At 40.9% G+C, this 15390-nt stretch overlaps 1 protein-coding gene across 3 annotated transcripts in view; it reads right to left on the bottom strand.

Moving 5' to 3' along the window:
- ccdc142 (coiled-coil domain containing 142) overlaps positions 1-15390 on the bottom strand; it is a 220478-nt gene that overhangs the window by 159105 nt on the left and 45983 nt on the right. For 2 of the 3 annotated variants that reach the window (XM_078553385.1, XM_078553394.1), the window contains exons 6-7: positions 5122-5208; positions 3018-3182 (exon numbers count right to left, since the gene is read on the bottom strand). In XM_078553385.1, coding sequence (XP_078409511.1) covers positions 3018-3182; positions 5122-5208 — 252 coding nt within the window. The remainder of the gene's footprint in view (positions 1-3017; positions 3183-5121; positions 5209-15390) is intronic. The other variant, XM_078553404.1, reaches the window with a different exon arrangement.

The raw sequence follows: 15390 nt of genomic DNA, 5'->3' as shown, positions 1-15390 counted from the left end.
CGAAGTAGTCCATGTCAAAATGCAGCAAAGCCTGAACAATATCCAAGCTTGCTCTGACAAGTGGCAAGTAACATTCATGCCACGCAAGTGCCAGACAATGACCATCTCCAACAAGAGAGAATCTAACCATTACCACTTGACGCTCAATGGCATTACTATCGCTGAATCCCCCACTATCAACATTCTGGGGGTTACCATTGACCAGAAACTGAATTGGATTAGCCATATAAATACTATGGCTACAAGATCAGGTCAGAGGCCAGGAATCCTGCGACGAGTAACTCACCTCCTGACTCCCCAAAGCCTGTCCTCCATCTACAAGGCACAAGTCAGGGCTGTGATGGAATACTCCCCATTTGCCTGGATGAGTGCAGCTCCCAAACACAAGAAGCTTGACACCATCCAGGACAAAGCAGCCCGCATGATTGGCACCACATCCACAAACATTCACTCCCTCCATCACCGACGCACAGTAGCATCGGTTAGTGCCATCTACAAGATGCACTGCAGAAACTCACCAAGGGTCTTTAGGCAGCACTTTCCAAACCCACATCTAGAAGGACAGGGCAGCAGATACATGGGAATACCACCACCTGGAAGTTCCCCTCCAAGCCACTCACCATCTTGACTTCGAAATATATCGCCGTTCCTTCACTGTCACTGGGTCAAAATCCTGGAACTCCCTCCCTAACAGCACTGCGGTGTGCATACACCACAGAGACTGCAGCGGTTCAAGAAGGCAGCTCACCACTACCTTCTCAAGGGCAATCAGGGATGGGCAATAAATGCCCACATCCCATAAATGAATAAGTAAAAAAAATCTGCCACTCCAGGCAGTTCTCTACTTAACAGGCTAGCCTAACTTACTTGAAGGTTGGTGGTATGTCTGATCTTGATTTTTAATCTATAGTTAAGCCAGAAAAGGACTCAGCAGAACTTACCACATGAATCTAATTCACTACCTACTCAGCCTCCGTCTCACTCAGGCGTAGTCTCCTCGCACGCCCCTTGCGAACCCAACTCCATACCCTCTTTGGTGGGGGGTACATTACTGATGAGTTATACCTAGACACTAATGCTATCCTTGATATTATAATCTGGCTGAAGCTTGTTAAAGACCTCAGCCAGTATTGTTACCTGAAGGACAGTGATACTCTCAGCAAGCTCCTTTCCATTGGAGAGAAATAAATCAGTCTTTCAGACCCATTTAGCATCTTTAGGATCCAAACCTAAAGTTGAAAGGAGTCATCTGAGAGGGGCATGCCTGATCTGGGGTTGCCACAAAAAGGGACTAGAATTATAATGCGCCACAAACTGACGGTCACCTTTCTGGCTGGAAATTCTTAAACTGCAAAGTGACCATCTTACCCATGTAGCTCTCAGCCTCATGGATGGACTGCAGTGACACCAGCTGCTGTTCAAGCTCCAAAACCCAGAGCTCAAGCTCTTCCAGCTGATGACACTTCCTACACTTGTGGTTGTCCAGAACACGAGAGGCACCCTGGAGTTTCCACATGGCACAGAATTTGCATTTGACGGAACTGAGAAGACTGCCTTCCCACTATTCGTTAGGCTACTATCTAAATTTACCATAAAGAATTGTAGGACTTGTGCCTGGTCTGGACAAAAATCTCACCAGCTACTTGCCAATGAGCTTCTTCCTTTCTGCTGATATCAATTTACCTGTGTTTTTTCACGCATCTCACTAATGCTTGGGCTCCCTTACCTCCAGACTTCCAATTCAACTTAAAAAAGCTAAGTTTTAAGCTAATTACTTGACCTAGATTAAGTTATAGGTAGGTTAACTTAAATGTTTCCCTCTACATTTACCTTCTCCGTTCATCCTTGGGGTGTGACAACACTGTGATTTGTTTCCTGCTGAGCTGTTTATCTCTCTCTCTGTTGCTAGTTTGCTGTGCTTCTGTTTACATCCTTGGGGCTGCTCTGGCAGTGTTCCTCGCATTCCTGACGTTCTACAGCTGTGCTGCTTCTGTTCTAATCCTCAGGATTGGTCTCATGGTTCTGCTTGCTCTCCTGACTCTCTGGTGCTGCTATATTACACTCCTGTTTTGTCGCTTGCTACGACGGAACTTGAATATTGCTGAAAAGAGAGACATGTTGTTGAAGCTTTTCATCTTGCACTCATCAGGACAAGTATGCCAAATTTCAAACAATCACAACTATTTATACCACAGGAGAAAAAGAGTGCTGATTGATTGGCAAATTGACTCTGATTAGCTGAGACATTGGCTGATAGCATCCTTTAGCTGGAAAATACCACTCACATCGCCACCGCATAGTAGCAAGGTGAAACAGCTTGATTAACATGTTGTTAATTTTTTTCAGTAAAGCTCATATTGTGGCTCATTTAAGCTTGTTGGAAGCAACATACATTCATATGTAGGGACCCATTCCCTTGCACCCGTTTTTGAAATATCAGGAAACATGGGGAGCCTATAGTTCCTTGTTACTTTCTCCATGGCAACACCTCAGCCAGTCAACTTGCCAACCAATCTCCAGAATGTTCTCCTGTGGTATAAATTGCTGTGCTCATTTGAAATTTGGCACTTTTGAGTTTGTCCTGATGAGTGCAAGTCAAAAAGCTTCGACAACATGCCTCTCTTTTCAGCAATTCTCGGTTTAAATCCTTGGGGGTGCTCCCATGGTTCACCTTGGTAATTTCTTACAAGGGAGGAACATTAAATATAACAGTGTTAACTTGCAGCACCTACTTTCTTGGCATACATTTGCTGGACAGGCAGTGTGGTAAATTTTCATTTTCACCATCTGGGAAGTAATCTGATGGAGCAGATTCTGTTTGACTTTCATTCTAATGGTTTCAGTCATTGATCAGTTGTAATACAGCACTTCCTGACTGAAACGATCCAGGCTTAAAAGTTTTGTAACACATACACGTCAGAAAATATATTTCAAGCTAGAACATAGAAATTTCATTAAAACATTAACAAGGTCTTATAAGAGACAGCAACTCTTCAATTCAAAATTTATTTGCTGACCGTCATTTTGAGCTTCCTCCGTGTTCAACCAGGACAGCATCACACAGAGTGGGTGAAAGAGCTCCAGGAAAAGCCCAGTTGTCCTGCTTCTCACTGTACCTCCCTTCCTCTCAGGATCAGGAAAACATTTATCCTTCAACGTTGATCCCAAGGCACTGCAGAAAACTAAAGCAAGCATAAAAAAAATGTAATGGCAATTTTGTGGTTTCTTTCATTTCTTTTCATCTGATGAATTCTTAGTTTTTTTGTTTCAATTATTTGCAAATTATATTTCTTGAAAGAATTATGTCAGGTATTTTTAACATGACATGAATAAAGCAACATGCTCTATTATTCAGACAGTGTCAGAGTCAGTTTGTGGGGAAAAAGACTTTCTAAAGAAGGGCAAAAAACAATAGCAACTTGCATTTTTATAATGTCTTCAACATTGAAAAATGTCCAAAAGTGCTGCAGAGAACCATAATCAGACAAAAATGAACGCTGTCTCAAAGAAAAAGATATTAGGAGGTGACTAAAGGCTTGGTCAGAGAGGAAGAACTTTAAAAAGTACTGCATGATTTGGAAGCAATCTGTTCAAAAAATAAATTTGTCAAAGAACACCACAGGGAAATCTAAGGGTCACAAAATAAGTATTAATATAATAGAACAAAAATACAAAAACTAGAAACATTCACAAGCTATATTCCACCTCTGCTACCACCACCACCTACATGAAAGTATTTTAGAGAATGTTGTGGATATCATTCAAATTCACAAGATGCATATAAAGAAATATGTCACTACAGATTTGAGAACAACTTTCATGTCTTATTGGCTTACAAGCAAGAGCTATTTGAGCTATTTTAGTGGGCTTCTAAAAAATCTTTCTTCAGTTTGTACAAATTAGAGTTGTAAGTTTAAATCTCTTTTTCACCTGCTCAAATTACAGATAGGTCATGTCAGCAACCCGCTTTTTGTTTTTCTCCTACTACACTTCTCTACACCCCACCCCCAACACACACAGTTCTCTTCTCTTTCTTCTCTCCATATTGAAGTAGAAAAATATACAAGCTATTTGAAGCTGTGTAACATAACAAATATAATTTCCCAATTTGTCACATTTCATGTGAAAACTGCCTGAAAATGAAATATATATATTCTTAAAATATGTGGAAATCACCTACTTACATGGTCATTAAGATATTCAATGCTTTTTAATTTGTTATTAGTTCAGCTTCCCCAATGCTTCAGGAGTGAACGTGCTGCATTCTACTGTCATAAATGAAAGGAATATAGACCTCGTGTTTAACTTTTGATGCATATTAAATTACCTAATCTCGGCCACGATAACAGTGGAAATGCTACAATTTACCTCAGTGTCTCCAGATAAGGGAAAGGAAAAAGAAGTCAATCAGGGTTCTGATCTCTGCCCATGACCTTACATGTGTCAAGTGACAACAGGATAAGGCCAACAGCCAAAAGACCATCCAATGTTTCTTAACTAACTCACCTATGTAAAATGGCCAGTTAGGAGAAATAGAGAGGGCTTTCGACACCCGTGGAACCATACCTTAAATTGAGTCACTGCCTTTGGAAGAGACTGAGGGAATGACGAGAGGGAACAAAACCTGGAAAAAAATCTAACTGTGCACCATAATCTCACTCAAGCTAAGAGTAGAAATAAAAGGCATTGACAATTTAACTACAGGAAAAGATTAAGTAAATCAATGCAGCAATAACTGCTTCAAATTTCCCAAACAGTCCCCCATTGTTAAGACCAATTGTGTAATAGCAAAAAAAAAATACTGAAAAAGAATTGAGGATCCTAATAAGACTTATTTTACACACTTAAGCCCAATTACATTGCAGTGCTCTGAATTATTATTCCTAGTGTTAAAACTAGACAAAATGTTGGCTTTCCTGCTCTTTTGGGTGAAACCTATCAGGCAATGGTTTCACATAAAGTCTGTAGCTTTGGTTAAAAACAAGCCCTTGAAATACTGTATTCTAACCAACAGTTTTACTGAACTGTCATCATTTCAGAATGCCAAACAAGCTGTGTTGAACTGCTGCCCTCTGCTGACAAACTTTGTTAATAGATGATTTGTCCTTTTTAGTTAGATACCTTGATCCCAATAAACGAGAGCAATCCGTGACAACATGAAAAGGCAAACATCCTTTACAAATGGCTCAGAATCATTTGGCAGTAATCCTGAAAAGAAAAAAAAATCAAAAGCATTTAGATGCAGGAAAAAAGATCGATGCAAAATTCAAAGAAATAGGGGCAGCAAGCCATCCCTGCCATTCAATAAGCTCATGGTAGATTTTCAACCTCAACTCTACCTTCCAGCACTATCTTGATATCCCATGATTCCCCCATATTCAAAAATATATTAATCTCTCTCTTGGATTTGCTTAATGACGAGCATCCACAGCACTCTGGGGTAAGAATTCTGAAGATTCAGAAATGTCTCCTCATTTCAGTCCTAAATGGCCAGCCCCTTATTCTGAGACTGTGACCCCCAGGTCTAAGCTGCCCATGTTCCCAGCATCCCCAAAAGAAGTTAACATGTTTCACTGAGATTACCTTTCATTTTTCTATAAACCAGAGAATATAACCCTAATCTAATATAAAAGTGGATGTTGGAGATCTGAAATAAAAACAAAAGCTGCTGGAATAGCTCAGCAGGTCTGGCAGCATCTGTGGAAAGAGAAACCGAGTTCTGAAGAAGAGTCATATTGGGCTTGAAACATTAATTCTGTTTCTCTCTCCATTGATGCTGCCAGACCTGCTGAGTTTTTCCAGCCTAGTCTATTCAATCTCCTCATGGGACAATTCTCTCATCCAAGGAAACAGTCTAATAAACATATGTTGCATTCCTTCTAAGGCAAGTATATCATTCCTTAGGTAAGGCCACCAATTCTGTACACAGTATTTCAGATGTGGTCTCACAAAGGCCCTAGATAACTGCAGTAAAGATTTTTTTTTTTATTTATTCTAATCCCATTGTAATAAAGACTAACATACATTTTGCTTTCCCAATTGCTTGATGTACCTGCATGTCCCAATTCTAATAATTAGTATATTTTTTTAATATATATATTTTTCTTTTCCCACCTATTTCCATTATTATTTTAAAAATTTATTTACATCCCTTGTTTTAACCCCACCTTTTAGCCTATTTCAATCCCTCCCCCCCAACCCCATCCCCACTAAGGCCATCTGTCACTTGCTCATCCTGCTTTCTACCCTTAATGTCACCATTAGCACATCCTTTAGCTAATATCACTACCGTCAACACCCCTTTGTCCTTTTGTCTATGACATCTTTGGCAAAGGAGACTTTGCCTCTAGCTATCACTGGCCCTCGATCCAGCTCCACCTGTCCCACCTGCCTTAAACAGCTTATATTTCACTACATTTCTATTTCTCTTTAGTTCTGATGAAGAGTCATATGGGCTCGAAACGTTAACTCTGTCTTCCTCTCCACAGATGCTGTCAGACCTGCTGAGTTTTTCCAGCAATTTTTGTTTTTGTTTCAGATTTCCAGCATCCGCAGTATTTTGTTTTGTCCCAATTGCTTGCAGTCCAATCATTCCATGATTCCTGTACAAGGACAGATCCCTCCATATACCAAAATTTCCCAGTCTCTCACTTTCAAAAAATAGTCTGCTTTGCTATTTTCTTATCAAACTGCGCAACTTCACAATCTTTCACAGTATATTCCATCTGTCACCTACTTGTTTGATCACCTAAACTGTCTAAATTCTTTCACAACCTCTTTGCATCCTCCTCAGCATACTTTCCCACCTAACTTTGTATTGTCAGCAAACTTGAGCACAGTAAAGCCAGTCCCCTCATATAAGTCATTGATGAAGATTGTTTGCTGAGGCCCAAGCACTCATCCTTGCAGTACCTAATTACTATTTCACATGAAATATTTTAGCACCCAATGGTGAAATAATGCAAACAGTTTCAGAGAGCTCTGTATATTTGAATTTCACCAATCAATATCCTCCTATTCTTTAATGTACTTCCCTTTGTGTAATGCACCATATCCAAATTAAGATGGTAAACAGGTCCCCCCTAGTATCACTCCTGAATTAGCTGCTAGATGGTAAGCAGGCACAGCATCTGATTTTCTGTTTCTGGAAGGAGCTGTATAGCATCTCACCATTAATCATGTACAGAAATCTATAAAGTGTCTCGGAACTATCACTACATAGCTGCAAAAACGCTATGAAAATGCCAATTAATTCAAGGCAATTCACTGAAATTCAATATTAGTCTAAATTAAAGAACTGCAGAATGAATACCTGAAACTGCAAGTCCAACCTTTGTCAATATCATTGTTTGCATATTTATTCAAAAGCATTACACATATTGAACACATTAAAGGATCTCCACTGCACTTTAAAAAGTTTTTGGAAAGGAAAGGACTTGAAAGGATGTCCCAAAGTACCTTACAGCTAGTGAAGTCTTTTCAAGTGTCATCACCACTATAATGTATGGTAATCCAGTAGCCAATCTGTGACTAGCAAATCCCGCAAACAGCAATAACCAGAAAATCCATTTGGGGTGATGTTGGTTGATGGAAAAATATTGGCCAGGGCATCAGAAAAATTCCCCTACTCTTCTTCAAACTGTACCATGAGACATTACACATCCTCCTGACTTGATTCCTCTAGATGGTGGATAAGCTTTGAAGGATCAAGACACAAGAGATTATTTGCAGAAAGTTCGCAATTTCTACCCTACTCTTGTAGCCACAGCATTAACATAGCGAGACTAGTGAAGCTTCTGGGCATTTGTGACCTTCAGAATGTTGGCAGTGGAAGACTAAGCAATGATAGTGTCATTGAGCTTCAAAGAAAGAAATGTAAGACTTGCAGCTACATAGCATCTTTCTTAATCTCAGAATGTCCTAAAGTGCTTTAGAGCCAATGAAGTTCTTGAAGTCGCATCACTGTGAGTAATGTCAAAAAGATGGCAGCAAATTTTTGTACAAACAAATAGTAATGCAATAAATGAACAAATTATCTGTTTACAGGTGTTTATTGAAGGATAAATGTTGCTAGAACATTGGGAAAACTCCCCTGAAAAGTTGCCATTGGATCTTTTACCTGAGTGTGTGAAAAGAGCCTCTGTTTAACATTTCAACTGAAAGTCAGCACCTCTGACAGTGCAGTACTCCCTCAGTGAGTGTCAGCTAATATTATATGGTCAAATCTCTAAAATGGGACCCACAGTTTGAATTACAGGTTAAAATTGTCCTGATGTTTTGCATTTGCTGCATTCAGCAAATGGTTGCATGACCATTGAGCTAAGGTTGACACACCATTGGAAGGTGGCCAGGTATTTTAAGATAGACACTACTTGCCAGTTGGCGTGAATGTTTCTTGCTGCTTATCAGCCCAAACATATTATCAATGTCCTGCTATAGGCTGGTGTCAATTACTAAAGGATTTGTTTATGCCATTGAACACCGTGGAATCTAGTGACCCCTGGTGGAAAATACAAGATATCAGACCCGAAGAGAACAGAGAGTCAGACTTTTGGGTGAAGCCTCTAACCACCTCCCACCACCAAATAGATCACTATTCTGGCTCACAATGAATTAGGAGTATAGAAAACACTCTTGCCTTCCGGATTGGAGAAATGATAAAATTGAAACAGAAACACAAAGGGGAACAACAAAAAAAGAGATCAAGGGGGCCAAGTTATATAGCCCTAAAAATGGCTGCAAGGATTGTGATACATAATTAATCCATTTCCATTTAATGTAATATAGGCAGAACACCAACTCCAAGACGCCTGGACATTTGAATACTGCTGTGTGTAACCAGTGCTAACCACACTGTTCAGGGGCTGCATGCACCAGAAGGGACAAAATTATAACATCCTAGAACCTCTTAAAGCTAACCTGCAATGCTTAAAGCTCATCTGTACCTCTTAAACAGGAGGTGCACTGTGACTAGAGCAGGTGCTGGCAGTCATGTAAGCTGTGAATCTGAATTGGGAAACAGTGAAGAATAGCACAACATGGGAAAGAGTGGGTTCCAAGGCTTTTGGATGCTATGCTGGAGTTCTTGGTGGAGGAGGTGGAAAGCAGGAGCTATGTCTTGTATCCATAAGGGGCCCTCCAGATTCTTGTCCAAAAGGCAGTGGCAACAGATTCCCATGGAGATCAATGCCAAGGGTTAAGCTTTGAGCTTTGATGTAGCCCAACAAGAAGTTCAATGCCTTCCTTCAAGGGTCATGGTCATTCATTGAATGCATCTGCAAATGCCATGGGCTATGGGGAAAAGGGCAGGTGGCTGGGACTGGCAGAGTTGCCCTTGCAAAGAGCTAGCATGGACACAACAGGCTGAATGGCCTCTTTGTCTGCTGTAACCATTCATCTACATGCCGGAGTGTTGAAAGAGATGGCTACAAAGACAATAGATGGGACTCTGGAATGTTCCTGCAGATTGGACGGTGGCAAATATCACCCCACTATTTAAGAAAGGATGGACAGAGAAAATAGGGAACCACAGGCCTGTTAGCCAGATATCAATAGTAGGAAAATGCTATAATTTATAATAAAGGATGTGATAACAGGACATTTAGAAAATAATGATAGGATTGGACAGAATCAGCATGGATTTATGAAAGGGGAAATATGTTTAGCAAACCTGTTGGAGTTCTTCGAGGATGTAACTAGCAGATTAGATAAGGGGAACCCAGTGGATGTGATATATTCAGATTTTTAGAAAGCTTTTGATAAGATCCCACACAAGAGGTTAATAAACAAAATCAGAGCACATGGGATTGGGGGGAATATACTGGCATGGATTGAGAACTGGTTAACAGACAGAAAACAGAGAGTAAGAATAAATGGGTCATTTTCGGGTTGGCAGGCTGTGACTATTGGGGTACCGCAAGGCTTGGGCCCCAGCAATTCACAATCTATATGAATGATTTGGATGTGGGGATTAAATGTAATATTTCCAAGTTTGCAGATGACACAAAACTTGGAGGAAATGTCAATTGTGAGGAGGATGCAAAGTTACCTCAAGGGGATTTGGAGAAGCTAAGGTAGTGGGCAAAAAATTGGCAGGTGGAACACAATGTGGAGAAATGTGAGGTTATCCACTTTGGTAAGAAAAACAGAAATACAGAGTATTTCTTAAATGGTTAGAGGCTGGGAAGTGTTGAACTTCAAAGGGGCTTGGGTGTCCTTGTTCATGAGTCACTGAAAGCCAACATGCAGGTGCAGCAAGCAATTACGACGGCAAATGGCATGTTGGCCTTTATTACAAGAGGGTTTGAGTATAGGAGTAAAGATGTCTTACTGCAATTATATAGAGCATCGGTTACAGCGTACCTGGAGTTTGTGTGCAGGTTTGGTCTCCTTACCCAAGCAAAGACAGACTTGCCATAGAGGGAGTGCAATGAAGGTTCACCAAACTAATCCCTGGGATGAGGGGCTTGTCTTATGAGGAAAAATTAAATAGACTGGGCCTTTATGCTCTGGAGTTTAGAAGAATGAGAGGTGATCGCATTCAACATACAAAATGCTTACAGGGCTCAACAGGTAGATGCATGAAGGATGTTTCTTTCCCCTTGCTGGGGTGTCCAGAGCCATGGACAGTCTCAGAATCAGGGGCAGGCCATTTAGGACTGAGATGAGAAGGGATTTCTTCACTGGTGAATCTTTGGAATTCTATGCCCCAGAGGGCTTTGGAGGCTTAGTCATTGAACATATTAAACACTGAGATTGATAGATTTCTACATATTAAACACATCAAGGGATACGGGGATCTTGCAGGAAAATGGTGTTCAATGCAGCTGACCAACTGAGTGAAGACTTGGAGTTTGGTGAGTTGGGAGTTCAATGAAGGGAAGAAGGACTTTTTCGTTTCCTCTTTCTATCTTTCTCACCTCATAGAAATTGGGTCTTGGAAGGGAAGGGAAGGGAAGGGAAGGGAAGGGAAGGGAAGGGAAGGGAAGGGAGCTAGCTGTTTGGTGAGTATCTAGCAAGTTGGTAAGTTCTATTCTATCCCTAACGTTTAAAATAGTGGATAATTTGGTGGTAAAGTTAATAACATATATAAGAAAGCAACGTAAATAAGTGATTAATATAATTAAGTAATTATTTAAAACACATTAAGGATGGCAGCACAGGTGATGTGTCAAGGCTGCAGCATGTAGGCGCTCCTGGGTAACATTGTAATCCAGGGCAAACGTGTCTGCAGTAAGTGTTTGTGGCTTGAGGAACTTCGGCTCAGAGTCACTGAGCTGGAGGCTGAGCTGCAGACTCTGCGACACATCAGGGAGGGGGAAGGTTACCTGGATGCTTTATACCAGGAGGCAGTCACACCACTTAGTGGTCAGCGGCCAGGGAAAGGAGGGTGTGACTGCGAGTGAGGCAGGTAAGGGGACCCAGAGGGCAGGAGTGCAGGAGTGTGAGCCTCTGCAATTGTCCAATAGGTTTGAGGTTCTCTCAACTTGTTTGGATGAGAGTGGGGGCTGCAGTGTGGATGAGCAAACTGACCATGGCACCATGGTACAGGAAGCCATCCAAGTGGGGGGCAGCAAAAAGGAATGTAGTGGTGGTAGGGGACAGTATAGTGAGGGGGATTGACACTGCTCTCTGTAGCAAAGAATGAGAGTCCAGACGGCCATGTTGCCTGCCTGATGCTAGGGTTCAGGGCATCTGCTCAAGGCTGGAGAGGAACTTGCAGTGGGAGGGGGAGGATCCAGTGTCACCAATGACATAGGCGCAAAGAGGAAGAGGCTCTGCATAATCAGTATGACAAGCAAGGCACCAAATTAAGAGGCAGAAACTCAAAGATAATTTCTGGATTATTACCTGAGCCACATGCAAATTGACATAGGACAAATTGGGAAAGCAATGGCATAGTGGTATTGTCGCTGGACCAGTAATCAAGAGACCCAGGGCTGGGTCTCTGAGGGCTGGGTTTGAATCCTGTCATGGCAGAATGTGGAATTTTAATTCAATAAAATCTGGAATTAAAAGTCTGATGATGACCATGAAACCATTGTTGATTGTTGTAGTTTTCAAGAAGGAGTTAGATATAGCTCTTGGGGCGAAAGGGATCAAAGGACATGGGGAGAAAGCAGGAGCAGGCTATTGAGTTGGATGATCAGCCATGATCATAATGAATGGCGGAGCAGGCTCAAAAGGCCGAATGGCCTACTCCTGCTCCTATTTTCTATGTTTCTATGTAAATAAGATTAGAGAAATTATGCGTGACTGAAAGACTAGTGTGGAAAGAAGTGGGTTCCAGTTTGTGGGGCACTGGCACCAGTATTGCGGAAAGTGGCATCTGTACCATTGGGATGGTCTACACCTGAACCATGCTGGGGCTGGTGTCCTCACGAGCCGCCTAACTAGGGAAGTAGAGAAGGTTTTAAACTGAATAATGGGGGCAAGGGATCAAATTTGGGAAGATGTGGTAAACCAAAAAGTAGAGACAAGGCAAAAGAGACAGGTATTAATATGGAAAATGATAAACAGACTGTGACAGGAAGGGACGCAGAGTACAAATCTAAGAGTAAATCAGCAGATAAGGCTGAACGCTACAAAAACAATAAAAGGGCAAAACTAAAGGTTCTATTTAAATGCACGTGGCATTATAAACTAAAGAGATGAACTGATAGCGCAAATAGAAATAAATAAGTACAAACTGATAGCAAATGCAGAGAAATGGCTACAGGATGACATAAGTTGGGACCTGAATATTAAAGGGTATGTGATATTTAGAAAGAACAGGAAGTTAGGAAAATGTGGAGGGGTGGCTCTGTTAATTAATGATGGTATTAGCACATTAGAGGGGAATGACCTAAGTTCAGGAAACCAAGATGTAGAAGTGGTTTGAGTTGAGATGAGGAATGATAAAGGAGAGAAGTCACATGTGGGAGTGGTGTACAGGCCCCCTAATTGGAACTATACAGTAGGATAAGTATAAAAGAAGAGAGAATGGAAGCTTGTCAGAAAAGTACAGCAATAATCTTGGAGGATTTTAATCTACATATAGACTGGAAAAATCAGACGGGCAAAGGTAAGATAGATGAGGAGTTCATAGAACATTTTCAGGATAGTTTCTTAGAACAGCACGTTCTGGAGCCAACCAGAGAACAGGTTGTACTAGACTTGGTATTGAGCAACGAGTTAGGGTTAATTGACAACCTCCTTGTGAAGGTACCTCGAGGTGGCAGCGATCATAATATGATTGAAATTTACATTCATTTTGAGGGAGAAACAAGTGCGTCCAAGACTAGTAAAACTTTAATAAGGGCAATTATGAGGGCATGAAAGCAGAGCTAGCTAAAGTGAACTGGCAAATGAGGTTAAAGGATATGCCAATAGAAGTTGAGTGACAGGCATTTAAAGGGATAATTCTGAATACACAGAATATATACATTCCAATGAGAAAGCAAAATCCCAAATGGAGGGCCCACCATTCGTGGTTAAATAAAAAAGTTAAAGACAGTATCAAACTTAAAGAAAAAGCATATGAATATACAAAGACAGGTGACAGGTCAGAAGATTGGAAAGAATATAAAGAACTGCATGGAATGACAAAGAGATTAATAGGCAGGGAAAAATTAGAGTATGAGAGAAAGCTAGCTAGTAATATAAAGATGGATAGTAAGAATAAGAAAAGAGTTCACAAAGTGAGCGTTGGTCCTATAGAGAGTGCATCTGGGGAATTGATAGTGGAAAGCAAGGAGATGATGGGTGAATTAAACAGGTATTTTGCTTCAGTCTTCACCATAGAGGGCACAAATAACATCCCAGAAATAGGTGTAAATCAGGAAATGGGAGGTAGGAACTTGGGAAGTGGTACTGAGCAAATTGTTGGGGCCGCTGGCTGACAAATCTCCAGGTCCGGATGGACTTCACCCTAAGGTCTTGAAAGAAGTGGCTAGTGAGATAGTTGATGTACTGATTTTAATTTTCCAAAATTCTATTGATTCGGGGAAGGTTCCATTAGATCGGAAAATAGCAAATGTAACTACTCAAAAACTGAGGGAGACAGAAAGCAGGAAACTATAGGCCAGTTAGCCTAACGTCTGTCATAGAGAAAATGTTAGAAGCTATTATTAAAGATGTTATAGCAGGACCCTTAGAAAAATAAAGGCAATCAGGCACAGTCAACCTGGTTTTGTAAAAGGGAAATCAGGTTTAACCGATTTATTGGAGTTCTTTGAAGGAGTCACATGTGCTGTGGATAAAGGGGATGAACTGTACTTAGATTTCCAGAAGGTATCAAAAGTGCCACATCAAAGGTTACTGCAGAAAATAAAAGATCATGGTTTAGGGGGTAACATATTGGCAAGAATAGAAGATTGGCTAACTAACAGGAAGCAGAGCATTGGCATAAATAGGTCTTTTTTTGGTTGGAAGGATGTGACGAATGGTGTGTCACAGGGATCAGTGCTGGAGCTTCAACTTTTTAAAATTTATATAAATGACTTGGATGAAGGGACCGAAGGAATGTAAGCTAGGTTTGCTGACGAAACAAAGGTAGGTAGGAAAATAAATTGTGAAGAGGACATAAGGAGGCTACAAAGTGACATAGATAGGTTAAGTGAGTGGGCTAAGATCTGGCAAATGGAGTATAACGTGGGCAAATGTGAAATAGTTCATTTTGGCAGGAACAATAAAAAAGCAGCCTATTGTCTAAATGGTGAGATATTGAGGAGCTCTGAGGTGCAGAGGGATCTGGATGTCCTAGTTCATAAATCACAAAAGGTTAATATGCAGGAATAGCAGGTAATTAGGAAAGCTAATAGGATGTTGTCATTTATTGTGAGGGGAATTGATTACAAAAGTAGGGAGGTTATGCTTCAGTTGTACAGGGCATTGGTGAGACCATGTCTGGAGTATTGTGTACAGTACTGGTCTCTTTATTTAAAGAAAGGTGTAAATGTGTTAGAAGCAGTTCCGAGAAGATTTACTAGGCTAATGAAAGCAATGGGTAGGTAGTCTTATGAGGAAAGGCTAGACAGGTTAGGCTTGTATCCACTGTTTTTTAAAAGAGTAAGAGGTGACTTAATTGAAACCGTTAAGATCCTGAAGGGTCTTGACAGGGTGGATGTGGAGAAAATGTTTCCTCAAGGGAGAATATAGAACTAGGGGTCACTGTTTAAAAGTAAGAGGTCGCTCATAAGACAGAAATGAGGAGAATTTTTTTCTCTCAGAGGGTTGAAAGTCTTTGGAACTGTCTTCCTCAAAAGGCAGTGGAACCAGAGTCTTTGAATATTTTTAAGGCAGAGCTAGATAGATTCTTGATTAACAAGGGGGTGAAAGGTTATCAGGAGTAGGAATGTGGGGTTGAGATTACATTCAGATCAGCCATGATCTTACTGAATGGCAAAGCAG

Source organism: Cetorhinus maximus, chromosome 1 (genome assembly GCF_964194155.1).
Source record: "Cetorhinus maximus chromosome 1, sCetMax3.hap1.1, whole genome shotgun sequence".
In the NCBI taxonomy this organism is placed as follows: domain Eukaryota; kingdom Metazoa; phylum Chordata; class Chondrichthyes; order Lamniformes; family Cetorhinidae; genus Cetorhinus; species Cetorhinus maximus.
This window is presented reverse-complemented; position numbering and strand designations above follow the sequence as displayed.